The 20,677-nt window shown below is 45.1% G+C and overlaps 1 protein-coding gene across 2 annotated transcripts in view; it reads right to left on the bottom strand.

Annotated features, from left to right (window-relative positions):
* The window catches only part of LOC104402220 (alpha-actinin-1), a 46,739-nt gene that overhangs the window by 10,789 nt on the left and 15,273 nt on the right, over positions 1-20,677 (bottom strand). Inside the window, exons 6-14 of one of the 2 annotated variants that reach the window (XM_010010035.1) lie at positions 15,351-15,432; positions 13,593-13,718; positions 12,262-12,347; positions 6,858-6,950; positions 5,534-5,764; positions 4,888-5,035; positions 4,161-4,311; positions 1,614-1,722; positions 993-1,133 (exon numbers count right to left, since the gene is read on the bottom strand). In XM_010010035.1, the coding sequence (XP_010008337.1) occupies positions 993-1,133; positions 1,614-1,722; positions 4,161-4,311; positions 4,888-5,035; positions 5,534-5,764; positions 6,858-6,950; positions 12,262-12,347; positions 13,593-13,718; positions 15,351-15,432 (1,167 nt within the window). The remainder of the gene's footprint in view (positions 1-992; positions 1,134-1,613; positions 1,723-4,160; positions 4,312-4,887; positions 5,036-5,533; positions 5,765-6,857; positions 6,951-12,261; positions 12,348-13,592; positions 13,719-15,350; positions 15,433-20,677) is intronic. The other variant, XM_010010036.1, reaches the window with a different exon arrangement.

Raw genomic sequence — 20,677 nt, forward strand, 5'->3', positions numbered from 1 at the left:
CAGAGAGGCATGTGCAGGGATAATTGAGGGAACAGTGTGGATAGAAAAGGGAATGAAAAATGTAAACCACATGATTGAACCACTCTCTTACAACTGTACACACTGTAGCTACTTTTGTAAAATTGCTTCCTTACATGGTGACTCATTACTTTGCAGCTGCTGCAATGGCCACAGAGATATAATGCAATTCTGGGGGGCTGGGAAAGATACAGCAAACAGCCACAAAGAGAAGAGGGAAGTGTTTAAATGCTGTTCAGATTTGTTCTGCATTATGAAAGACTTAGTGAACCCCTTTGTTCAAGAGGGAAGGGTGGAAGAAACAAGTAGCAGCCTAGTAACAGAGCTGATACCAAGCTAGGGCTGTTTCACTACGCCTCTCAAAGGTCTGAAAATTATCTGTAAAGTTGCTTTTGTAACACCCCTTCAGAAAGGGCAAAACTGAGATACTCTCTATCCGTCTTACAAGAGGAAAGACGACTTTTGCTTCAGATGGTAATCCACCACCAAAGCAGACAATTCTGATGTTTTTTGCTCAGCACTGAAACCCAGCAGCTGGCAGCTCAACAACTGCCCTCATGGCACATCCTATTATGCAATGTCATGTCCAGGTCATTTGGTCCTATATGGAGCAACTGACCTGGAGAACCCATGAGCACCACTAAGCTTTGCTCATGTGGGTTAAAAAACCCACAAGGCCCTGAAAGATTCTCTCCATTTTCAGGTTTTCATTAATTTGACTTCGGAGTTACACTGAAAAAATCCACTTTCAGTTCTTTGTGTCCAGATATGATGGTGTGAGCATGCTTCATACCTATTTGGATCCAGGATTTTGGAGAAAATCAAAGAAAAACATACTCTTATTTTGTTTGCTATGGCTCATCCACTAGAGCAGAAGTACCAAATATGACCTAGAAATTCAGCACCACTAGGAATTCAGGGGACCTCTGACTTCTCTCTTTCTAAGCCTAACTGATAAAATGACTGCTCTGTACCTGGATCTCCTCAATGGTGTGAACAATGAACGTGTCCTGCAGGTCCTCCATGGCCCCTTCCATCCAGTTATTGAAAGGGGCAGCTCGTTTGGCATATTCAAGGTACAACTGGTCAATTGTTTCCAGTAGCTTCTCTGTCCTCTGGGCATGCACAAGAAAAAAGAAATAAAAGCAGGAAAGATGGTTAGAGAATGACCACATAGATATGTGAGTTGTGTGAGCTGCTCCTTCCTTGCAGACCTCCTTCGTGCTCCCAGGTCAGTGCTACAGTACAAGTCTCTCTGCTGTTAAGAGATTACACACAGGAGGGATTTCTTCCTTTGAAGGAAAAATCTGAGGTCCTTTGAAATAAAACAAAAGGACAGTCTGTTCAAGCAGAATAAAATCACAAAACACAAAAGTAGAAATAAATCGATAGCCCAAGGAAACAAATGGCAGCATAATTGGGCTGGAAAGGGAAAAGAAGGCTAAATATGCTGAAATGTTGCCCGCGTTTACAGTCCAGGATGTTTTAGGAGTGCACAAATGAACTGAAATCAGTTGCTTGTGCCCCCTGCAGCTTGCTTCCCAGAAAGGACCTACCCATATAATCCCAAAGTTCCAACTTGTAACATGTCTCACCTCCAAGGCTTCTCTACGTTTCTGGGTTAGGGCACCCAGATTATCCCACTGATCACAGATCTTCTGGCACCTGGCATTGACACTGGGAGAATCATAATAGTCCAGCTCACTATAAGGGGCAGGGGAAAAAAGGACAAAAGGTCAAATAAAGAACTTTTGGAGAAGACAGAGAAACCCATTAGAAATCTTTGTCAGCCTTGAGGACAGGCTTAAACAAAAGAGCTCATGGTCTCTGCAAGTAAAACGAGCCAGGAAGGCAGCAGTATCTAGTTTTGGAGACACTGTATGTTATGGTACATCAAACAGCACAGAACAGGAAGAAAAACAACCACCACCCAAGGCCTCAACAAACACTGGTGCTGGCTGCCTGATGGGAATAACTTGGCACTGGGGGAAGGGAGTACAGACTAGCTCAAGCTGTGAATAAGCAGATTATGAGCAAAGCAATATGCCCCTGTACTCTGCTTAAGAACATCATACAAGCTAACTACCTGCACCTTGTACATCAGAATGGGCAACAAAGATTTTATTATGAATGCAAAGAGATTGCTTAAGATCATTCAGAGGGTTGTATAGTACAGGCAGCAAGGGAATAACTAAATTACACAAGCCATTCATTTATTGAGGACAATCCAGAATTGGTGTAGGTTTCTCTCCTATACACCTGACAGGAAGTGCTTTGCTGAGATGTCTACAGGCTGGCACTCATGGAAGGCAGGCTGGTAAGAGTATGGCTGGGGAAAAGAGAGCACAGGGGTAAGATGATGCTTGTGGTCTTGCATGGTTTTGTTTTGTGGTCTTAGTTCTGCACATGGTGAAAGAGGGAGAAACCTGCAGGCAGAGGGAGACCAGCCAAGCTGGGATGTGTCAGCATCAAAAGAGAAAGCAGAATTATTCAGTGAGCTGCTGAGTGACCACGGGCCATCTGATGAGCATTTCTCTACGCAGTAATGCAGGTTTAAACAGTTTCCTCTTGCCTTCCCCAGCCCTGTTTCTTCTCACTATTGTATTGCCCTCCTGAGGCGTGTGGGCACAACTGTTGGTGGAGTGGTAAACTAGTCAGGAAACTGATTTGGGCTAAAAATAACTTCTTTGCTGGGTTTTTAATCCAGATCAGTTCCTTGATCTACTTTGCTGCAGAGCCAGCACTGCAGTAAAAGAACTGCTTCTGAAAGCCTGGCTTGTAATGCACCCATGCTGGACTACTACTGCTGGGAGGAGAACATGATGTGCCCCCACAAACGTCTGGCATGGGCAGCTGCAGTGGTTTCCTCCAGACCCTCTCCATCTCTTTGGCAGTGTATCGCTGGGGGAAAAGAGCTTAGCCATGTTTTTTCAGTGCATGGCTTCTTTGCTGAGATGGAAGATGGCTTTTGGAAGGATGGCAGAGCTTGCTGTTCTCACACTTTGGAAGAAATCACCTCTCCCCCAGCTTAGGGCCCAGCCTTCCCTGTTGTTCTTAGAGCTGCAGCTACTCTGGCTGGCATGTAGCATGTGCTTTGGAAGTGGCAGGTCAGCTAATGCTTGCTGACTAGCCAGCCTTGGTTTTAATCTTACTGACATGGAGGATTGCCTTGAACCCTCCTCCTGTTCCAAGGTCAATCCTGCAGTGGACAAGGGAGCAATTCTGTAAATCTGTGTTGTTAAAGGAGATAAGGATCTCGATCCAATAATCCTGACTTTTTAGAGGAAAACAGTCCTTCAGACAAGAGTTCTGACCTTGGCCCAGACACTAACTTGAGATAGGACAGCATGATATATAAATATTTTAAAAAAATAGGAATCACAGTCAAAGCCAAGTTGTTCAGGCTGCTTTTGCCAAGAAACATGCAGGGTTTCAGAATCTCTCTCCCTGTGCTGCAGAGGCCAGCTCTTTACCTGCCTGCTACCCCTAGCCATCAACCTCTGGCCCTGATGAAACACCATTTTTCCTGGTAACCTGCATCACTCCTCACTCCAGGAAAAGGAGTGGAGGTGAAGGTTTCCAAGCTGAGGAGAAGCAGAGGTAACTGCTGTGAGGATGCCCTGGAGCAAGTGCCGACCAGAGTGCACATGGTGCAGTATCCCTGGGGCAAAGGCAGCAGAGGCCGCGATGGGTTTGAGCATCAGCAGATATTTTCCTGCTAGAATAAGAACTTTTTTGGATAAAAGAGAACAAACTGAGAACCTGCTATCCTCTGCTATTTCCTTCTGTTCCTGGAAAAGTATGACAGTGCTATAACTCTGAAACCTAACAGGCGCCAGTGGCAGGTCAGACTCTTCAGAAAAGGGTTCACAGCAACATAACAAGCTGGGAGAGGATGGAAACTTGGCTTGCGAACGTAATTCTGCCGCCCCCTCATCAGCACCCACAACTCATCCATTTTCTGGCCTGCTCTTCTGGTGCATCCGGATACTGGAGAGCCGTATCCTAGATACTGTTTGGAAACACTGCGACTTCCCAACATTTTTGTATGGGGATGGATTTATGGCTCTCCAGAGGGCAGAGGGCAAAGCTGATTAAGCCTCCCTGGCCCCAAGGATGGGACGTGCGCTGGGGTGCCGTACTTGAGCTCTTGTGCAATAGCAGCAATCTGTTCCACGCGGTCCTGGTGTGCGGCCAAGTCGCTCTCAAAGGCCTCGTGTTTCTTCAGCAGGGCCTTTATCTCCGAGAGGGTAGCAGTTTCATAATCCTTCTGCTGCAGCATTGCCTCCTTACCTGTGGAGGGAGCCAAAGGACAGGAGAATGAAGAACAGGCTCCAATCCCCTAAAGCCAGCTCCCAGCCACCGAGCCAGCGCCAGGAGCCCTCAAAAGGACATCTGCCTCACTCCACACACCCTGCCCAAGGCTTGCCCTCACGTGTGCCTAGAGATGCACAATCCTCACTTTAAAACCACGGAGTGCGAGTTTGCCATTTACAACAGAGAAGGGCACTAGTGCAGCTCATGCCATCGCTGTCAGTTTATACTGGTCGTTGTCTCATAGCCCTGTGTGTGCAAATTGGGCTATGCTGGTCCTGTAAAGGCCAACCGTAGCATTTACTGTACATTAACTCTTCCTATATAACTCTCTTCTACTCGCAGTTCTCACTTTGTCACAGTTAGCAAATGCCGATGTGGCTGCATTGTGTAGAGGCACAGAGATCAAGCTGATTTTCATACATTATTTTCTAATAAAATAAGAAATAAACCAAGACTTCTTAAGAGGAAAATCTCATGCATGATCCATCTCTTCCTGCCTACATAAGGTACAGCACTACGTCAAGCAAAAAGCAGCATGTAGGTTGGCATTACCATCTGTCCAGGACTCATGAATGGATGCTTTCTGCCGGAACTTCTCTGCCAGGTGATCCAGCCTCTCTAGTCTCCGGATCTCATTCAACAGCCACTCCTCATAGCCCTTCTCAGCCTGCTCTAGGCCACCCCAGGCATTGTTTATATCCTAGAGACAGGAGCATGAGAAGAAAGGCAGGTTAGAAGATGTGGGGGAAGGTGTTCATCAGCATTAGCCTCAGTGAGCTACATGGCACCAGTTGGTTGGAGGGAGTCAGTGTGGGCTTTTCATCTCATGGTGTTGTGCGGACAGGCCACGAAGACAAAGGCCAACTTAAGACAGACAGGACTAGCAGTGTCAGAACCTGTCTGCACGAAAGTCCCTCTCTACGGACATGTGAAACTTTAATAAAACCCAACTATTTATGAATCAGAAAGAATGAAAGACACCCAGGCATCTCCTCATAGAGGCACGAGGCTTGTGAAGGGCCTCAGAGTCTGGTTTAGATACAGGGAAGCAATGATTACTCAATCATCTCTTATTCTTCAGAGTTCCTATTGTAAAGTAGCTCACTCTGAAGGTGGGCATCTTCTGCCCATCCAAAGGCAGAAAAGGACTCCCATTTTTAAGCACGACTGTGATAAATGAGTGGTTACCCCCACTCACCGAGACCATTTTCCCTTCTGAAGGCATGAAGGCTGGCCTGTTGCTGAGCCGCAGCTTGGTCTGCAAGGTGTTGAAGTTGATCTCAAGTTGGCACTTCTCTTGGACCTTGGGGGGCTTGTGCAGGCGGCGGTAGTCCCGGAAGTCCTCCAGTTTCTGCTGCATGGCTTGCATGGTGTTCTCTGGGGCCCGGTTCTCCAGCCAGGGGATGGTGCGACGGATCCACTCCAGCAGCTGAAAAGAGCAGAAACAAGAAGCCTTGAACTGAAAATTGTATTTAAACCACAGGTGTTGCTTTGATCTCATTAGGGACCATTTACTTTTATGTTTGCTGTCAGAAAGATTCTGCCACCAGCAGGGCTTGTAAAGAAAAGTTTGCCAGCTTTTTTAATGAGCAGCTCATTCCCCACCACACTAAACAGTACTGCTTGTTGCAGCACTGACAACCCAACATGCTTAAGGCATATCTTTTGAACAGTCAGGACCAAACTATGTCCTTGGCTTACACTAAAGCCTTAGAGTTTTGCTGGACTGTTAAATAACTGAAGGATGCTGTAAGTCACATCTGCAGAAGAGTCTGACAGGAGAAATCAAGTTCTTGCCTCCAGTTACGCTTTTCGCACTCTAGCTTCCTTGAAATCAGTGTTGCTCTTTGAATAGCCCTCCTTAGCAAACCTACATGGCAAAATGCTAATGCAATGAGCAGTTGATAGTGTGAATGGAGTAATGTCCTATGCTTTTCAGGCTCACGGGCTATGTTTGCCTTTCTATTCTCCATCTTCTTCTCCCTACTTATTTTCCATAAACACAGTCCACAGATGGTCACTTCTGTAGCTCCACACCTGTCAGTCTGTCAGCCTTCTTTCTCAGTTAACCAAAGTAGCCTCCAGCTTGTAACTTACACACATTCTGTCCTACTATCAGCAAATACATATTTCTTTCCTCAATTACCTCTAACTTCCATTCTCTCCAACCCAGTTTCTGACTTCTGCAGCGTATAAGTGTACAATTTGCATGAAAGATGTTATGAAGTTTTATAGTCCCGAGGAATGCACATTAAACCAGCTTGACTTTTTTCTTTAATTTTAGCATTTCTGTGGCTGCTCTTAATAAAATGAGAATCTCAAAGCTGCTCAATGGGAGCTTTCCACTTTAAAGTAGATTGCCCTTGCCTTTATGGTAAGTTCAATCTTTATTTTTTCTCAAGCTAGAAGAGGAGAAAAATAATTTTCCAGGGAAACACCAGCCAGTAGCATTCCCCAGGATCAGTTATCAGGGTTAAATGAAATTTCTTTCCATACAGCACCACCCAGAAACCAACACCTACATCACTGGCCAGTTTTTCATAGTCTTCCATGAGCTGTTCATTTTCTTGATTGACCGCCAGCACCTTGCAGATACGATTTGCTGCCGTCTCCGCCTGATGAAGAGAAATAAAACAGAAGAAGGAAAAAGTGTAAAAACAATAAAATAAAATAAACCAAAGCTTGTGGTTCAGCTTCCTGCTGCATACCTGTGGGTAAAGCCTCCTACACTTGGCTCTAGCAACCTGTTCACGCTTCAAAACATCTGTCCTGACCACTTTGCTTTCCAGCTGACCTTTTACAATGATTTATCTTTCCCTTCTCAGGTGAATAAATTCCTTCAGAGATTCTCAGCTCCACTGAGCCCACCCTGTGTGTTGTGGAACAACCATATTTCTATGCCTTTTCTGAAGCTGCTTCTAGGAAAAAGCCTACCAGAAGGACCCTGGCTGCCTCTTTACAAAGATAGGGGGGTTCTGCCATCCTCTCCACTCCCCTCAGCAGCATTCAGAGCTTCAACACCAGTAACAGAGTGGTGTCAGGCTGATGAGACTTTCTACATGTTTTTACCCCACAAAAGAACTACCTAAACAGACTTAATCTGTAGCCTGGACTTTGGAAATGTCATAATTTTGACGGAAGATAAAGCGGCAGATGCTTCTCTTAACCTTAAATTTTGCCCAGCTTGTCTTCCAGCTTTCCCTGTATTTCTGGCACTCATTACAGGGCTACCTCCTCCAACATCTTGCTGCATGACACCTACCACATATTCAGGGTCTCACGATTCAGCTGAGAAGAGGATTTTCTTTTCCCCTTTCTGTGTAATCTTTCTGCTTACACTTCCAAAACAAGTCTCACCAAAAAAGAGCCTGTTGTTACTATTTAGTTGTTTGGGGTTTTTTTTTTCTTTCAGTTGTGGAACCTACACCTTGTTCTCTGCAGGGAGCTGAACATGTTAAAACATTAATTTGGAACAAAGTAAGGATCAGAAAAATCCCAGCTATGAACTCAGGAGTAGACATTCTGCCCTCGAGTGCAATTAATGTGTTTGGCATGGGGAACATACAGCAGGCTGACCTTTGCACAGCATATACCTATGGATATCAGCTCCTTTTATCATTACCATGGTGGATGCCATGCCACAAAGCCTCAAAGGATGTGCCCTGTAATGGGTGTCAGGGGATTGCTCAGCAGCCTCCTACCACGGTACAGCTATGACCCTCGTGGCTGCGGAAGGTGCTAGTGCTACCCACAGGACTCCTATGGAGTAGTCCTCCTTACACATGCTAAGTGGAAATGAAGAGGAGAGGGGACATGCCAACACTACAACAGACCAATTGTGAATGTTGTGTCCTGCCTTTAAAATACATGTGGGAGTGAGGCCAGAAGAAGTTTTGCTGAGTTTATAGCTGGCGAGTTTCAACCTTTTTCTATTTTTAAAAGGCCTTTCATTATATGCTTATTCAATCTCCAAGGCCATTTGAGAAAAATCCACTAATTTTTGCAGCTGATGCAAGGCAGCAAGAATAGCAATAAAGTCATAAGCTATACAGGGATGTATGGATTGCTAAGGTCCCAGGGGGTCTGGCAATCTTGTTCTTTTGTAAGAAGCTGTAGGAACATATATTCAGTCATCTGTCCCTTCACTAAAGCAGGCCAGCTAGCAGATACACAGGTACTGCCTTTAAAACACTTCTGGGGGACCTGTACAGGAGAAAGAGTAATTTCACTTAAAAAAATCTGCAAACAGTGCTTACATTTAAGAAAGCTTGTACTTTGATCTGCTCTTAACCACAGTTTGTACTTTAATGGAGTGCTTTTTGATATCTAGAGAAAATCTTATAGGCATGGGACCAAATAGTATGTCAAAAAGACATTGCCAGAACCCCACCATAATGTGTTTAGTGACTGGAGAAAACTGTTGGTGCCAAATGTTTATTTCAGTCATCCCAGGAGAGGAGCTCCCTGCACACTCTTAACTTTCTTCTTTTTACACCCCAGGAGCTTGCTGCAGCAGCAGCCAGCTGTGCAGGAGGGACCCCATTTCACGGAGGCATATTTACATGTATCCGACAACAGATTTCCTCCAGCTGCCCAAGTTTTTAAATATGTGTGTGTATATATGTGTGTTGAACATCTGTCCAAACACAAAAGCCCTCTGAATGTCAGCATTACGACATTATTTGTATTAACCTAACGGCTGAAGTGTAGAGGCTTTCTCTCCCCTACCAGCGCTTGCTTCCCAACGGTTCTTGTCTACTTCTGACTGCTCTATGCAAGTGTTCTGCTGCTTCACCAGCAGGAAAAGCTTTGTGACCACTATCATCATTAATGTCATGAGCAACGTGTTACACTGACTTCCTCTGAGGAAGGTAGGACAAAAGGATCCACATGGTTTCAGGTAAGTTCCACAAATACCTCCTCTACACTGCTGCTAATGAGCTGATCTGTGGTGATGGCAACTTCAGTGAAACACTTTCAGTTAAAAGAAGAGTAGCACTCTTAAGATGTTTACATGAGGCCAAGGCAGCTCCCCCACGCCTTCATTAGTGGAGTGGAAAAATTCTTTCTGGCTTCCCCCCCTTGCTAAAGGCAACAATGCATTTAGGATGCTCATGCTGGCCCCAAACAAGCCAGGCTGCCCACAAGGCATGGAGATCACTGAGAAGATGCACCATCCTGGGGCTTGGAAGCTGCATACCTGTATTCTCAGCGAACCTGTGTGAGCTGATCAGCTTCAGTGCAGCATTATGCTGACAGATTATATGACTTGCACTAAGAGACTGAGGGGAGGGCAAGCCCAGGGCATTCTGCTCACTACCACAGTGCTCTGTGATATGCATGTGCTGTTTGGTGTACTCAAAATGGAAAGCTGAATAGCCAAAGTAGTGGTGATTTCTCTGCCTTTTGTCTTTTCTGTACTTCTCAACCCTGACTTGGACTGCTTAGGTTGGAAATGGAGTTAGCTGTCTCTCTAGCTTATGGATCCAGGTCTCTTTGATGGGAAGGATCATACAGGAAGGCATTCCCACAGTGTGCTGCATAGGAAGATGCCAGCCTGTTGTTGTTCTCTAGCCTCAGAAGGCTATACTCCAGAATACTGTATGCCAAACACAATCTCTTAATAAAATGGTAAAACATTAGTTAGAAATTTTCAACCCAGAAATCAAAGTTTACAAAATATCAAGCCAACCAGTAGTTGCATGCATTTAGTGTGAAAGTCAGAAGCGGTTAGAAAACAAGCAAACCAACCAAAGCAAGAATACCTACAAATATATATATAAAAATGGCATAAAGAAAAAGCAGCGATCTACACACACGTCAGGCTGGGGACCCTGTACCTTCAAAGGCTCAGTTTAAGAGAGTGAAAGAAGCAGAAAGCGGCTCATGGGACTTCCCCTTCAGGACTGGTGGCAGTAATGAAAAATCTGAATGAAAAATGGAGCGATATCAGAGTAAGTCACCTAACTGTGCACGAGGAAGCAACACATTACAGTCTGACTGGGGCTTGTACTCCGTAATCACTGCGTTTGCCCAGGTGTTTGAGTCTGTGTCACTCAGTAGCTGGCTAACATATGGCCAGGGCAGCTCCAAAAAGGAGCTGTGCCCCTCCTACCAGGGCACAGTTGAGTTGCTGACCCATCAGGACTGCTGAAAAATTAATAAACTATTAAATCTTTAATCTTCCCTGTAAGCCAGTTAGACTACATGGGATTGAAGCTTTAATAACAAAGCAGCTCCATCTCTAGGTCTTGCCCCAGCTACTTAGCTCAGGTCCTGAGGCAGTAAAAGGTTGTTTTCAGTTATCCCAGGAAACCTAGCATCCACCTAAACTGCTGATGAGAGTGTGACCTGCTAAGCAGGTTTCCAAACTGTGGAATGGGCGCAGAGAGAAGAGGAAGGGATTGGCAAAGGTTGTTCCTGCAGCAGGCCACAACCCTCCTTATATTGTAGTTTTTACTCAATCTGGAGTTCTTCAGGTTAAGCAGACAGCATGGAGCAGTCCCTCCGGGGCACCTGGCAAACAGCAGACCTTATCACTGGGCTGGCATGAGTTCTGAGACTACAGTCTTCCTGAGCAAGTATCAGCTGGCTGGAGCTTGCAGCCTGGTCTTAAGGGTTTGAAACTATTCACAGAGCAGGATCCTAGTGGAAAAGTCATGACTACACAAATGATGCCAAACGGGCAAGTCTACTGCACTGCTGTGGGACACGTTCCCAGTTCCTTGGAAACAAGACAGTATCATGTAATTTATATGGAACAGGGCAGAGAACAAAAAGCTTGAACTAAGGAGCTGCTCCCTGGAACCTCCTGCCTACGTTTGCCCTCTGAAAGCCAGCATCAGCATGGTATCTTCTTCGAGGCTGCGACCGTCAGCACTGTTTTGTACAAGAGATGGACTCTTCCTAGAGTCAAGCTAGCCCTCAAGATGGGCAATACATGGACTGTCTCTCAAATAGAAAAGGCCTAGTGAGAAAAAGAAGTTGTAGCTGGGGGAACAGGGAGATTTTACTTCTGTTCATAACTTGAATGAAGTCTTAAACTTTGGATTTTATTGTTCCAAAGCCTACAATCTGAAATTAGCAATGATCTTACGAAAAGGCTGCAGCCCAGCCAGGCTGTGGCATGGGAGGAAAAGATGAACCTCTGGATTGCAGGGTAATTGCTGTTTTGGAGGAAGTTTGCCCAAAGATGAACTGTGACTGTTTGGTTCCTCTGAGGACAAATGTACTGATGCCAGGCAAAGAGACTTTGGAGTCAAGAGGAAGCAGAGGAAGGACTGAAGTTATGGAAATGGGCTAAGCAGAGGAAAGAGAAATAAAACATATACGGGGCTTAGGAAACAGAAGGGAATGACTAGGGAGAAGCAAGGAATGGAGAAGTGTGTGAATTTGGGAAAGCTCAAGGCCTGGCAGGAATAGATCTGGTGGCTGGAGCACGAAAGTGCTGTGTAACCAGCTCACGGATGATTCAGCCTAGGAAAAGACCACTGCCCTAGTGGGGGCTGAGTGTGGAAGGCAGGGTGGCAGCTCGAGGAGGACAGGCTGATTTCCTGGAGTAGGCTGATCTGACTGTGTTACTACTGGAGGTGCACTGCCTGGTGAGGATGGCCCACTAGTCACTGAAAAAGGGTACTGACTGTCAGTGCAGATATTCGTTCATCTTTTGATGCCAGCTTTACCAGATGTTTTCTCCACTGCTGCGGTGTGAAACTGGAAGGAAGGAGCAGCTCAAGTCTGTCAGAAGGACATTTACATCACTTCTCTGGCAAGACTACAGATGGCACATCCAAGCACGTTGCTAGATGCACTGGGCTTCCCTGAAAATGCCCTGGGGCAGATGGGGGCTCTGGTCCATTCCTCGGTGGAGAGGAGTGGTGGGCAGGGCAGGGAGAGGGGAGGGAGTTGTTAGTGGTAAAGTCTCACCTTCTGCGCCCCTGAGAAGGCGTGGTAGTAACATGAGACATAGGTCATTATGGCCTTCTCATCCGGCCTTAGCGTGCCTATAATATCTGTGCAGAGAAGGAAAAGAGGTTGAAAGGATAAAGTAAGAAGCAGCACATAGGATAAAACAAAACAATCATGGGTGGCGTGAGAGAGGGGGAGAAAACTTCCCATCATGCATTGCAGGACAGGCCAAACAGATTTCCATGCGGAGAGCTGGGAATTCGGATCAGAAGGTGGCTAGCAGCGTTGGCTTGTGGCTCAAAGCGGCACCCCTCCTGCCCACCCCCCAGCCCGGACTCTACCTGCACAGCTGCGCTCCAGGGGCCTGGCCCAAGGATGCAAATGGGCTGTTTGGAGGTTTGAACGCCTGTGCTCAAGGCCTTTCTGTACGTCAAGGAGCCAGAGATCAGAGCCTTCCTACGCAGCGTGCTTCCTACACAGTATCTGCTCTGCTGCAACACGCACTGCCTGTTCCTACAGCACTGGAGTACAGGCGGCTGCTTGGGTTTGGCAAGAGATGTTTACAATGTTTTCCTTATATGACTCCATTACCAACTGGAAAATGGCTAAGCCAGACACAGCAAGGACCCAACTGCCTGATTTCCAGCATGGTGAGTGAGAAAAAGAGGAAAAAACCCAAATGAACAAAACCAGGTATCTCAGTCATGATAAGCAATGCACTGTTTGCAAAATCATCATGGATGTACTTGTTAGACACGCTTTGTAAGCCCCAGGTGACTGGGTCTGAATTTGTGGCTCAACTTGAGAAAGCAGCAGGTTCAAGCCTTGGAGCAAGGGTGCGGGAACCTGCAGCATATGTAAGGTAAAAGATAAAGCTTTGGGTATTCACTGAACCCTTTATAAAACCACTAAGCCAGCTCTGCTTCTCTATCTTTGAAAAAGAATAGGTATCAGCATTGTTTCCAGTGGGGGAAGACTGCAGTGTCCTGCTGAGCAGAGCATCTATGTGATGGTCTCCACCTTTGTGAGACCAAGCATCCTAGCTCAGACTTCCCACGAACCCAAGGGTGCAGGTCCTCAGCTGTCAGGGCGGCAGCTTGGAAGGCAAATGGAGAAGGCAGAGCTCCCTACTGCCTCAGATCTGTGTGTGTGCCAAGGTGCTGGCATACGTAAGTGCCACGGGAAGTACCACTGACTATAGGGACTCCTGGCTCCCTTGCCCCATGTATTATGTCTGGGGCACCACTTTGAACCAACAGCCAACTCTACCAAGAACATAATAATAAAGATGCCCGTAGCTAGAGAGGAGAGAGAGAAAGAAAAAAAGGTTTGGACATTAGCAACGGCACCAGGTGTGCTCTGTGGAGGGAGCTTGGGATCCTGCGATACCTTCTGGGCTCCTGAGAAGGCGTGGTAGAAGCTAGAAACATAGGTCATGATGGCTTTCTCGTCAGGACGGGCAGTTCCAACAATGTCTGTCAAAAAAAACCTCACGTTAAGAGCATGATCAATTGATGGGAGGGAAGCAAAGGAGAGAGAGGGAGAACCACGACTGTCCAGGAGGCCTGCTTAGGTATATGCTTGTCACAGCAATTCCACAGGGCTTCCCAGCATTCCCCAGAAGATGTGTCTCTCTCAGAAGCCAGGATCACCCTCCTGGTTCCCTCCCTCATGATAAAATTGCTTCCATGGGCTGGCCAGGCTAATGCAGCCATATGTCAGCATGTCTCATGTCACAGCACTTCCCCATCCTGAGAACATTACTGGGAATGGTGGGTTGAATCAATCCATACTGGCAGCAGGTTGACATGGCTTTTATAGATGTATTATACTGCAATTCCTCCATGCAATTCTTCAGGGAAGATCCTTTCTCCCTTCCTTTCCATGTCCCCATCCTCCATTTCAACACAATGATGGCTTGAATTTCAAAAGGCCCTTTCATTAGTTTCAGGGGAAACTCAACACCTCCTGAGATCAGAATTAATGGTGTGGTGGAATGCGCATTAGCTCCACTCCATGAGGGAGGAGAATGATCAGGAAAAAGCAATGGGAGCATCTGCAAGGGGCTCTCTTCATCACTGCTAGCTTTGCTGAGATCTGAAGCTAGATGCACTTATTTTGGAGGTGGCTTTATTTTCTACAGAATTCCAGGAAGCACTTGAATCTGCCCCAGAAACCTCATGATTTTTTGTTACCTCAACATGATGAATGCAGGGAAAGTAAGATTCATCCGTGGGGATGGGAAATATTACCTAGGAACATGAACATCCTAGTTACCCCAAAGCAGGTTCACTGGTTTCAGCTGTCCTATCTCCACCTTTCCCTCTTGTTCCCCTCACTTCCTCATTTAACAAAAGCTTTTAAGTGCTTCTGTTGTCCAAACCAAGCCTGAAATACATCTTCTACCATTGAAACCAGCTGGCTTCAGGCAAACAGCCAACAACCAGTGAACTATTTCTGGCTGTTGTTTGTACTCCAGAGTTACAGTCTTCAAAGGCTATTGCCAAGCTGGTCCTGACAAGGCTCTGAAAAGTAATCCTTGCTGTCCCAGTGGCCTCAGAGAAGCAGTCACAGTCAGTAGTGAAAGCAGCTTTGAACAACATGGATCTCTGCCTTGGACTCCAGACTCAGAGAGGGATCTTCATGCCCAACACTTCTGAGCAGTCAAGAAGCAGCAGTTTATATTACTATCATGCCCCCAGAAGGAAGATTGCAGCAATGTCAGAAAAAGCCCAGGAATAAATAATTCTGGAGCAAAAGGAACACAGTCCTACACCATATTTTAACTCAGTATTAAGCCTGATTCTTGAAAGGGAACACTTCAGTCAGCAGTGGACATAGCCAGATGTTACTCATCTCTGCCTAGTGTTTCAACCCCAGGTTAAGATCTCCACACCAGACCCAGAAGGCTGAGTGGCACAGAAGGAAGAGGGAATTCGAACATGTGATTCATTATTCCATTGTAACTTCTTCCCTATACATTTACTATGTGGTGATGGAGGCAGCATTCAGACGTTACTGAATTCTTGTACAACACATGTCCACCTAGAAGAAGTGAGAAATTTCTTGAGAAAAAACAACTTAAAACCCACAGGGTTCTACTTTACCTTCTGCATCCAGCATCTTGGGAATATCCAGATATTTCTCAGCCACATCGAAAGCTGTGTTTAGATTAGTGAGAGGATCATCCTGTGAAATAAACAGCCAGAATATCAGCATCAACTGTAACAAAGTACACAGTATTTCTATCAAAACAGAGCTATTGTTCTTGGTTTGGTTCAGGTAACTGTGCGGTCCCCAAAAAACTATGTGTGAATCCTCATGTAGCAGGATGAAATAATTAGTTTTGCTTTGAAAGCAGAGCGTGGAGACTCATGATATCATAACTAACATATAATCTATGCATTTGTAACAAGAAGGACAACACATTTTGTCTTGAACCTAGTTTAAAGTAAAATTAGCTTCATGGCCTATTGATAATAAATGGCCATACCTCACATTTACATGTCACGCTTATATTAGCTTTGCAACTTCCATTTTCAAGAACTGCAGAGCAGTGGATCTGTTAGAACATCTAAGCAACACTAAAATAGTAACAACATCTGCAATGGGTGCTGTCCTTAGCTAGTATACAGTTTGTTGAACACCAGTCGAGTAGGAGGAAGAGAAATGTGTTAATAAATCTCTACAAAATAAATATATATAAAAGTACCCATTTTGTCTTGAGTATTGCTTTTCCTCCTAAGCACTGCACAGGATTTGTCATTTCCTTAGTACATATCTGTTCCTCTCTGTATAAACCTTCTGCTGTGACAGGATGCACTTCACATACAGACATCAATACACAATAATCAAATCCTAACTGAAGTCAAATATGACTTATCATCATGAGCCATATCACAAAGGTAACTAGATTTTAAAGCGCCATACAAGAGAATATGAAAAGCAGATGTTACTGGAAATGAAAGACCTCTGCAAATTGCTTCCAGCATTCAAGCATAATGATCAGCAGCAAGACACCTACCAACCAGTATGAGACCCTCATACAAGCCCGATTCCTGTATTCCTGTATACCCACTTCATGGATGACAAATGACATATGCACTTTCAATTTCTGCTGTTAAGACAAGTGGCTTCTGCTGGAGGAAAGGTTGCGAATAAACTGCTAGTGTTTAGTCACCTTGTTTGCTAAGTGTCTTTTGGGAGAAAGGAAGAATTGGGGTGGTACTCTCTATACTGTCATTTGTGCCACTCACACTGAGACCCACCTTAAAAATTAGGAAATAAGGAGTATAATTATTTCACCTCCTTTCTAGAGTGGTGTTCTTGTTCTATTTCTTTTCTATTTGAGATCCTATAGCAAACCTATTTTGCTTATTGCATTGACTTGGAAGATTAAGCTGTGCCTGAACTCTGATCAATATGCAGTTTCCTTTGAACCTAGCCAGCAGGAAAGATGAAGCTAGGCAGGCTTGGGCAGGCAGGGTGTGGGCATGCAGAAAAGTTCCTTTACGGCACTGGTCATTATGTAGCCCTTGGATTACAGCCTTCATGAAACTAGGAAACTGAGCTATTCTGAAAAGTAATTTCCTGCAGCGTTTCCCTAGGAATTAATGGATGTATTACGTTGACATTGCGTATTAGCATCATATTCCTTTGGCTGAATGTGTCTAGTAGACATTAATATTTCACCTACCAAAGTAAATCACACACAGATGCCATCAAAACAGACATGACCAGTGACCCATATTTAGTCAGCTGGGGCAAGTCCATATTAAGCAAGGAAATGCTGCATTGGCACGCTGTGATGAAACCAGCAGCTTTGGGGGCAACAGGCCCCCATTTCAGTGTCAAATAGTACTTATCCGTATATAACACACTTTTGATGGTAACTACAGCAGATACACCTATATCCACCTCTTCAGATTTTAGCAGCAGTGTAGGCAGGGGATTTTTACTATCCTCCAGGCACAAGGAACTACCTTATTCCATGGAACTAGAGGCTGATACCATTTCAGCTTCAGTTGACTTGTCTCCTGTGCCTGCTGTGGAGAAACCTCTATGAATCCAAAGTGTAACCAAAAGCCTTATCTGAGGAGGTGAGACTAGCTGGTACATAACATACCTTGTTCACTGTGTGTAGACAGGGACGTAGCTCCCTTTAGGAAGGAAAGTGCACTTTCTTTCACTCGAGTGCAGGAGCATCCAGAAAGGCCAAGTGGCAGCTCCCTTGCCAGTCCTCCCCTAGCCCATGTGCCACTTCCTTCTGTAGAAACATCACCACTGCGTACCAAATTTCAGCCTATGCTGACCACAATCACCATGGCATTGCTAATGCCCTGACAGAACGGTTAGTGTTAACACAGACCCATCTGAATGAGCTAACTCAAGATCTGTCAGCCTCTCCTGGAGGAAAGGGAGGAGCAACCTCACTGCAGATAGCTTTCCTATCAGTTTGCAAGTAACACCAGGAGCAATGTTGCCAGAGGTTAAAAAGAAATTGTAAGCTGCAAGCTGGGAGAGGTTTCCTGATGGGAAAACTTACTGGGCTTGGGCACTCCCATAGGAAGGGCTGGAAGTCTTAACATTAAGGAAACTGGAGACTCATCTAGATGAAGCCAACAGACTTCTACTTCATATGTAAGACAGATGTGTGATCACACAGTCTCCTGGGGAATGAAGCTAAACATAGTGCTACTGAAAGCAAGCTACCCCAGCCCTAGATTAGCTCTGAGATGAGCAGAGGGCTAAACCCAAACATGTTTGCTGTGGGAAAAGCTTCACCCCTCATGGGCAGTGGAGCTGCTCAGCACAAAGGTGACGCGCCTTGATTGGCCTGGCAGCTTCAAGTCCCGCAGTGTTGCACTGGAGCCCTATGGCTGCAGGCGTGCTTTAGGAACTCAAAGGCTGCAGAGCAAACAAAAGCCAAGTCACCTGTCCCCTGATTCCTTCCAAGGCTAAAACACGTATCTCAAAAGAGCACTGACCCAGATGAGATTCTGCAGATGTGCCTTGGTTCCCCCTCTGCTCACGTGAACACAGAAACAGCAGAGACATGAAGAGGAGCAGTAACTTGCCATGCTCCAGCAGGGCCAACTGCAAGGAAAGCTATCCATGGAGGAATTACATTGTTTTAATGGTGGCAGACAGCAAACCTGCCCTCAACAGATGCCCACTGGGCACATTCTCCACTTTTGCTGACTAAAGACTGCTGCAGCTCCTCCTCTTTCACCACAACCCTAACTCACATGGGGAGTCTTCTTCTCTACTCCTCCAGCTTATTTCCAAATCCTAGCAGCACACAAGGTTGCCATGGCAATTATTGCAGTGTGACATAAAAAAATACCTTCTATTAACTAGCAATCAGGAAAGGAGATGGAGGGGGAGGAAAAACAAGAGAGAGCAAGCACTTACTGTATCTGCCAGAGTTGAAGACACTAGCAAAGAAATCCAAAACTCGTATTTTCAGGAATATCTGTAATAAATGCATCCAACATGGCAGTACACAGACCATGTTTCTATATGGATTGTGGTATATGAGGGATTGTTTGAACCATCAGTCAACCATTGCACTTGATAAAAAGATCTTAGATGTCGCTCACAGTTGAGCTACAGTCAGGGGTAAAAGGAGGAAGGGAAACCCCATCTTCTGCATATCCCTCACATGCAGACCATGACCTAATCTTGAGCTCTTATCTACAGTGAGCCGAACAATAGCAGACAGATGTGCAGTGAATAGAAACCATCTAACCAAATAAGTAGCTGTGATGTTAGGAAATCAGATACCAAACTGGGTAGACTTGCACTTTTCATTTTGGGACTATACAAGCAACTTCAGCTAGACAATGCCTGTAGGCAGAAAAGAATTGTACTTGCTCCACTAATACAGCCAGACTAGGAAAAATACCTAGGAACATAAACTCAGTACAAAATCGTGCTGACAAAAGAAGTTGCTAACTTTTGGGAAGGAGACATGCTACACTGGCTACCCTTTGTTAGCATGCACGCCCAGTACAGGGTCTGTAGCATAGACACAGCCTCTGTGAAGGAACAGAAAACACTACAACTGCACAAGAATGCTGCCCGAACAGGACCTCTGGGCAGTTTGGACTGATGTTCACTTCTCTGATACATTTGTGGGAGTGTGTGTGTGTGTACACAGAGGCATACGCAACATTGCCAAAGGCACACACAGCTAAGGTGCCATTCACTCCCTCGCCTTGGAAAAGACCTGGAGATGGACTTTATCTTCTACTCTATCTAATCTACTATCCACAGTCTTTCTCTGCAAGGTAAGTCCCCTGCAGAGCCAAGTATGATTCAGAACGTTAGGGTTGATTTGTTTGCTTGTTTTTGAGGAAAGGGGGAGAGGGGAAGTAGGCTCCAAGGAGAAGAGCAAGAATCAGTTAATTGAGCCAAAGGGAAGAGAGAGAAGTGATAAAAGAGGACAAAGGTGACAGAAACAATTCAGGCAAATACTGTGTTTAGGAAGATGCCATGTTTATACGTTTTACAAATGGGTTTCGAAGATCTAGTATAAGAAAGGCAACTTCCCTTCAGCGCATGTAACTGCCAAAGCTAAAGGCTAGGCTCTGAGCTAAGCTCTTCACAGCTGTTTGCTCAAGATTTCAGCTGTGGTAGAATTATCAAACATGCATTTAATTTCACGCCTTTAAAGTAATCGAGGCAGAAAAACAATTAAAATGATACAGAAAGAGTCAGAAGACTGCAGAAGGGCAGAGGGAACCTGACGAAGGATGAGATCAAAACCAAGTGGAGAACAAAAGATGCTGGTTCTTTTTAACCCTACTCCAAGCAGGACAAATCCCTTCCCATCCAAACCGATTTTGGCTAGGACAATCACCCTCCCTCTCTTCATCTTAAAAAGTCTGCAGGCAATATAATCAAATAACTTTCTTTCCCTCACTGTGGTTTAGCTTAGGGCTTTGTTGACAACAGAGAGTGCTGTATAGTTTTCACCCATCTGGGTTTCTCAGATGCACATTGCTTAGCTGTTTTGATTTTCCATAGAACAGGCACTGAAAATGTAGCTCTAATAATGCCTTTTTTAAATTTCTGTTGTTTATGTAAACACATACAGTCTCTCTCCACTGTTTATCCATCTTGTGCTGACTCGAGACACTAAAATTGATCAGATAATATAATTAACTGCTCTGCAAGACATTAGAGACCTAAAAGGTTACTGAAAAGCAGATCAGGCATTGTACAATTCATTGCCTCAAGGATGCAGATAATCTGATTAACTCATTTACATACTGTTTATTTGCACAATGATCTAAGAGCCCAAGTCTATTAGTGATGGGCTTCTATGTTCATGTCCCCAGTAACAACACATGAATGATGTTCTTGGTGACATTTCACTCCAAATGTGCACAGATATAGTGAAACTGGATCTCAGCAAACTGCAGGAATG

This window comes from Nestor notabilis, unplaced genomic scaffold (genome assembly GCF_000696875.1).
Source record: "Nestor notabilis isolate BGI_N333 unplaced genomic scaffold, ASM69687v1 scaffold23022, whole genome shotgun sequence".
Classification (NCBI taxonomy): domain Eukaryota; kingdom Metazoa; phylum Chordata; class Aves; order Psittaciformes; family Psittacidae; genus Nestor; species Nestor notabilis.